Source organism: Sinocyclocheilus anshuiensis, unplaced genomic scaffold, assembly GCF_001515605.1.
Source record: "Sinocyclocheilus anshuiensis isolate Anshui unplaced genomic scaffold, SAMN03320099.WGS_v1.1 scaffold1916, whole genome shotgun sequence".
Lineage (NCBI taxonomy): Eukaryota > Metazoa > Chordata > Actinopteri > Cypriniformes > Cyprinidae > Sinocyclocheilus > Sinocyclocheilus anshuiensis.
In genome coordinates, this window is record NW_015558589.1 from 220180 (window position 1) to 227185 (window position 7006).

Genomic DNA, 7006 nt, shown 5'->3' on the forward strand with positions numbered 1-7006 from the left:
TGTGTGTATGTGTGTGTGTGTGTGTGTGTGTGCGTGCGTGCTCTGATTGATCCAGAGTCAGTGTTGTTCTGCTGAGTGTTCAGTTATCGTCAGTATGATGGCTGGATTTGTATCACTGATATCAGTTCTGCTCACAAATATTTTAAATAGCAGCTTGTTACTTAAACCATGTTAGGGTTAGGTTAACTTCATTGTATTTATTTATTAGTTTGTTTCTTTTGTTTGTTTGTTTGCCCGACCATGAATATTTGTAGAGATGAAATCCATGCCTTTACTCAGATTGTGTTTTTTCAGCCTTATCATGAATATTCACAGAGATGTCTGTGTAATAACTCAAATTATGTGGATTTATTTTAAATTAGTTGAATCTATTTTTCTGTTATTTTTATTTATTTTATTTTGTACTCTATTTTATTTTCAGTCGTGTCCTGAATATTTGCAGAAATGAGATCCAGTGTTTTGTTGACTGTGTTCATGTATTTACTGTTTAATGTCAATCTGCTTTGACCTTGATGCTCTGTTTGGGGACTGAGAACCGTTTAAAGGCATAAATCATAAGTAATATTGATGTGCCAGGTTGAAAATTGTGTTACTTATTAATAAACAAACTTGTGTTCTGATATGAGCAGTGCATGATTTCAGGTGATTGCAAGAGCTGATGGATGAACACGAGCACTAAACCCGTCTCTCTCTCTCTCTCTCTCTCTCTCTCTCTCTCTCTCTCTCTCTCTGTCTGTCTGTAGGAGACTCGTCTCTCGTGGGTGAGTACAGCATGTTTCTTCTCTTCTGCTGATCTTTATAAAGATGTCATGAACCACTGAAGGTTGTGAGCGTGACATTCATGTCAAACCACATTATTTTTCTCTCTTTCTGTTGATGATGCTGAAGTGTAACAACACAACAACACACAAAAACACTGCAGAAAAACTGACACAGAATGTTAGCTTGGCTAACAGTCAGCTTGATGTATTGAATGTATGCAGTTTTTAGTTGATATTAATTAAAAAATTACTTTTTAGAGGTTTTGCTTTAATAATCTTCTGCCTCTGTTGTTCACAGTAAAGTATCTAATTATCTAATCAAGATTTGAGTCATAAACACACACTCAGAAAAAAATAAAAGGGGGAAAAAAGAAACACATATACATGTCCATATTATACATATATGCTTAAAAAAAAGACAAAGTAAATGAACACAGAGAGCCGTGATGAATGGAGAAGAGAGTTTAGCAGGAGGACACATACTGCGCTGCAGGTGGATACACTTTTCCTTCTCTCCCAAAATATACCACAGTTTTTCTAAGTTGCTCGCTTGCTGGAATTCAGGGAAAACTTGAGCTATTTGGGTGAAATAGGTGTCTCTTATGCTTTTATTTTGTCTCTCTCTTTCTCTGTCTCTCAAATTCGAATAGCGTATTGCCAAAGCATTTATATGAGCAAGATAAACATGGTCGCAGTGCTGTCAATTCTACATGGGTCAACTTTTCCCTCTGTTTGTGGCAGGCATTAATGTACCCTGCCGCTAGAGAAATGCTATCTCTTTTTTCACTTTTTTTCAGCGTATATTGAGCTTGTGCATCGTTGTCCAGGTTTTCGAAGTTGTGACAAATCATTTCAAATTTGGGAAAGAGCTGTGTTTGAATGTGACTACAGTTGGAGCAGGTTATGAAGTGTAGCTCTGTTTGGTTACAGTACAGGCATAAGCTGCTCTGTCTGGATCTGCCTCTCTCCAGAGCCAGGCTGTGCTCTCTGAGTCTGTACCTCGTCATGTTTTTTCTCAGTTTGTGGTCTCTGACTGTGCTCACATATTCTGCTGTTGTGTAATCTATCTTTAGGGCCAAATAGCATTGCAGTTTACTTGGATTTTGTGTTGTTTCATTCCAATAAGCTAGGTAGTTTTCTTTTTGTGCATGAATGGTTTGGTTGGCCAGATTCTGTGGGTGAGCGCGTCAGTGAACTGAGGCTGGTTATTATTAGTCGTGTTAGTCTGATCAGTCTGTTTGTGGAGCTCAGGGCCAGCTTAATGAGGGGGCTCTTTTCAGCATTCAATTCAAGATTCAAGAGGTCGTGAACTGAGAAACCAAAATTCCCTTGATCATTTGACATATAAGAGGTCATTGTACTATAAAAACATCATGTAAGTTACAGAACTCAAAACTTTGTCATTAGTCTAAAAACAGCTTATATTGAAGCCAATCTGCCAAAACAACATTTTTGGAATTTGCCGCTTTATGACGTAATAGTATGAATAAGCACCGCCTCCGCCTCTGTGGCTACACAGGCAGTGATGCAGATCAACGCCTGCTTCTACATCACTGCCTGTTTAGCCCCGCCCACTGATTCTACATCACTGCCTTTTCAGCCCCGCCCACCGATTCTACAGCACTGCCTGTTCAGCCCCACCCACCGATTCTACAGCACTGCCTGTTTAGCCCCGCCCACCGATTCTACAGCACTGCCTGTTTAGCCCCGCCCCATCACTGCCTGTTCAGCCCCGCCCACCGATTCTACATCACTGCCTGTTCAGCCCCGCCCACCGATTCTACATCACTGCCTGTTCAGCCCCGCCCACCGATTCTACAGCACTGCCTGTTTTTAGTAGTGCTGGGCGGTATACAGGTTCATACCAAATACCGGTGTTTATTTTTCTTACGATATGAATTTTTAAAATACCGCAATACCGGTGTATGTTGTTTAAATACCGGTGCTGCTGAGGGAACGCTGGCGTGTTTGGCTGCCACTCCTCTTACCGTCCCTGTTTGGCTATATTATTTTATTTGTATTTATTCTTTTTTTTTTCTGCACTCTTGCGGCTGCGATGTGGTTATGCCATTTTATATACTTTGGTCTGTTGCTTTTATTTCTGCACTCCACTTGGATTAATTTGCGGCGGTCTTCTTATCGTTTACCTAAAGACTTTTACCATTCTTGTCAAGATGCTGGCTTGCTGCGTCCTAAACGATACATACATCGGGGCTCGAGGTGCAGCCTTTTTGTCTCATCTTCTCACAGTCTTTTTTAATTTTGTCACTACATGCCAGTGTAAGATTAACTGTTTGTCTTCCACTGGTGTTGATCATAGAAATTCAATATCTGTCCCCTGCGTGGAGAATAAATCACTGCCGTTGTCATCGCATAGCCCGATCCATGCTGCATTGTTTAATGCCCGCTCTGTGAATAATAAGGCACTGCTTTTAGCCGATCTCATCTCTGATCAAAACCTGGACTTTCTGTTTTTAATTGAATCGTGGCATAAAGGAGATGATGGACTACTGTTTAATCAGATTACTCCTCCTGGTTTTGGAACTTTAAATCTCCCGATGTCATCTGGCAGAGGTGGTGGTATTATTGCTGTCTACAATCGGCAGTTCAACGTCAGAGCTGTGACCATTCCTCAGTTTTCTACATTTGAGTGCTTGTTCTTAAGTGTCTCTGCCTCTACTTCTACAATCATTGGCATTGTCTATAAACCGCCTAAAATTAAGTCAGTGATATTCAGCAGCCATATCACCCTGTAGCCCAAGACTGGTTGCCCACTGAAGCTAAGCAGGGCTGAGCCTGGTCTTTATTAATTATTAATTATAAGTCACATGCAGCTTTTATATCTGATTTTGCTGACTTTTTGACAGTGCTGACCCCGAAGTTCCATAGAATCCTTATTGTGGGGGACTTCAATATTCATGTGGACCAAAGTGACTCTGTAATGGCAAAGGAATTTCTATTATTACTGGACTGATTTAACTTTTCGCAATTGGTAACAAGTCTGACGCATTGCAAAGGTCATACACTGGATCTTGTGTTTACAAATGGCTCATTTGCATCTCAGTTATCATCCGTTGACATTGGTCTGTCTTCTTTGATTTGGAATTACATCGACCGAGTGTGTGTACCACTCGAACTGTAACATTCTGGAAGTGGAAATCTATTGATCAAACAGTTTTTTTCTAATTCTGTTGTTTCCATTTTAGGTGATTTGGATTTAACATCGTTGGACGAGAAAGCTTCACAGTTGAATAATACTCTTATTGCTAAGTTAGACACTTTTGCTCCTCTGAGGACACGCAAGGTTACTTTTGCTCGTTCTGCTCCATGGAATAATCTGCGCACTAAGAAGGCTGCCTGTCGGAAAATGGAGCATAAATGGCATCTCACTGGCTTGAATGTATACTGTCTAGCTTGGAAGGATCTTCTGGGTGCACTAATTAAGAGCACTAATTAAGACTGCAAGATCTTCTTATTTTTCTCAGACTATTGAAAACAACCAAGGAAACCCGAGAAACTTGTTTCAAACTATAAATTGTCTGATTCAAGTTAATGCTGTTTCTACCATGCCTATTTATCAGCAGTTTTGTAATTCATTTCTTCATTTTTTTTTCAATTCAAAAGTCGATAATGTTCGTAAACAAATTTCCGTTTCAACTATTTCTACTACCTCATGTCACTGTTCACCTGAGTTCACTGGTGTTCTTCTTATTAACTTTCCTCAACTTGATACTGAGACTCTTAAACGGGAGGTATCTAGCATGAAATCTACCACTTCCTTGCTTGACCTTATTCCCACTAGTTTATTTAAATCTTGCTTTGATGCTTTGTGTCCTGCTGTTCTCAGTATTATAAATGACTCCTTACAGACTGGGGTTGTTCCAGCAGCATTAAAGATTGCTGCTGTAACCCCTGTACCCAAAAAGGAAAATGTTGCACTGGACGACTTCAATAACTTCCGTCCTATTTCAAACCTCCCGTTTTTGGCAAAATGACTTGAGCTTATTGTTGCCTCTCATTTGTGTAATCATCTCACAGTTAATAATCTTTTTGAACGTCTTCAGTCAGGTTTTCGTAAATTTCACAGTACTGAGACGGCCTTGGTCAAATCACGGCATTGGTGACCAACGATTTGTTGATAGCTCCTGACTCTGGTGCAACTTCTATTCTTATTCTTCTTGATCTAAGAGCTGCGTTTGATACTGTGGATCACAGTCTACTACTTGCTCGTGTTGAAAGAGTGTTTGGTGTGTCTGGGACTGCCTTAAGGTGGTTGAGGTCTTATTTTACTGACCGCTCCCAGTTTGTTTCTATGGGTGGTTATAGGTCTGAGATTAGCTCTGTCTCAACTGGCGTCCCTCAGGGGTCGGTTTTAGGTCCTTTACTTTTTAACATTAATTTGTTACCTTTAGGACACCTTTTGAGATCGCTCGGCCTTCATTATCATTTGTATGCCGACGATACGCAGATTTATATAGATTTGACGTTGCTTATTTGTCTGACTGCATTACTGAGATTAAAATATAAATGGATAATAATTTATTGTGTTTAAACAGTGGTAAAACTGAAGTTATGCTCATTGGTTCCCGTTATCAAATTTCTAAAGCTGGTTGTCTGTCCCTGACTCTTGACGGCTCTGTTTTGGAAATCCAGAGTCAAGTGAGGAACCTTGGAGTTATTTTTGATGCAAATTTGTCTTTTGATTCTTTTGTCCAGAGCATTGTTAAAACCTCTTTTTTTCCACCTCAGAAATATCGCAAGATTGCGCCCAATGTTAAATTTTACAGTCGCGGAAATGTTGATAAATTCCTTTGTCATCTCACGGTTAGACTATTGTTACGCTCTTTTAGCCGGAACTTCTAAATCTACACTTAATAAGTTGCAATATGTACAAAATTCAGTGGCCAGGATTTTAACTGGGACTAGGATTGGCAGTCATATTACTCCAGTGTTAGAATCTTTGCACTGGCTCCCGGTCAGGTTTAGAGTGGATTTCAAAATTATGATGCTTACTTTTAAAGCATTACATGGACTGGCACCACATTACCTTACAGAACTGTTACATCCATACACTCCTAGTCGTAGATTGCGTTCCTCTCAGTCAAACTTGTTGGTTGTTCCTCAAACACATCTAAGATAAATGGGTGATAAGGCTTTCTCTTTCTTCTAACGTAGGGAAGTTCAGAATTATGATGTTTTTAAAGTTCAACTTATGACATTTTTTTTTTATTTAATTTGCTTGTTGATTTCGTATTGTTTTATTGTATTGATTATATTGTGTTCAGCACTTTGAGAAGCTGCTTTTAAAGGCGCTTTATAACATAACGTTTATTTTTTATTATTATTATAAACAACGTTCGGAATGCGACACTGTTTGAGAGGGGTCTCTTTTCACTGTTGCACTGTGGTGAGGGAACAGCTGTATGTGTTACTAAGCGTGAAAGTTCCGAAACTAAAGCTGTAGAACTAATAGAACGTGATGACACAGAAGAACTCATCCACAATATCCACACTGACCGCCACAAATATCCACAGCCCCCTGCCATCAGCTCCCGCGTCTCACACACACGAGCGTGACATAAACACACGAAAACACATGAGCACAGATAAACCTTAGCGTTCATTCATTTGGAAGATGTCGCCAGTACTGCCAGTACTGCCTCGCCAGTATGAGCGCAAGGTCTGACTCTCCCAGCGCAGTGTCGCCTCTCTCGGCGTCTGTTCTGTGCAGTGAGCCGGGGCAGAGAAGCAGCGCATTCAATTGGCTGTACCGCAGCAGACTCGTCAGAAATGGAGTACAAAACTGCGTTTCCAAGCACCTGTCACTAACTGACTGTTTGGAATTATAAATATCAGCATAGTTTGTCTGTTAATATTATACACTTTTTTGTGTGTTGTTTTTTAGTTTGTTACTCAGACGCAGGCAGTGCGCTGCATGAGAAAAAAATAAAAAATAAAATATATCCAGAACCACCGCATAGCCGCTATTTAGTGTAGATGCATGTTGATTTTATCAGACGATGTCGCGATTATAAATGAGAGTGACTCCTGGTTAACATGTATTAATGGGTCATGTTTAGTCACTATTTAGTGTGGAATTTTTCTACAATATTCACTCGTCATGACAGTGTAAAATAGGGCATTCTAAGTCAATCTACTGCAGTATTTCCTTTCTCAATCAGTAGAAAATGTGGCTAACACCCAGTCATGCATGAACCCCCCCCCCCCCCCCCCCCCACCCCCAA

The 7006-nt window shown here is 40.1% G+C and overlaps 1 protein-coding gene across 1 annotated transcript in view; it reads left to right on the forward strand.

The window, feature by feature from the left end:
- LOC107679952 (neurexin-2-like) overlaps positions 1-7006 on the forward strand; it is a 329958-nt gene that overhangs the window by 193016 nt on the left and 129936 nt on the right. The window contains exon 5 of the mRNA XM_016475681.1: positions 744-761. Within this exon, the coding sequence (XP_016331167.1) occupies positions 744-761 (18 nt within the window). The remainder of the gene's footprint in view (positions 1-743; positions 762-7006) is intronic.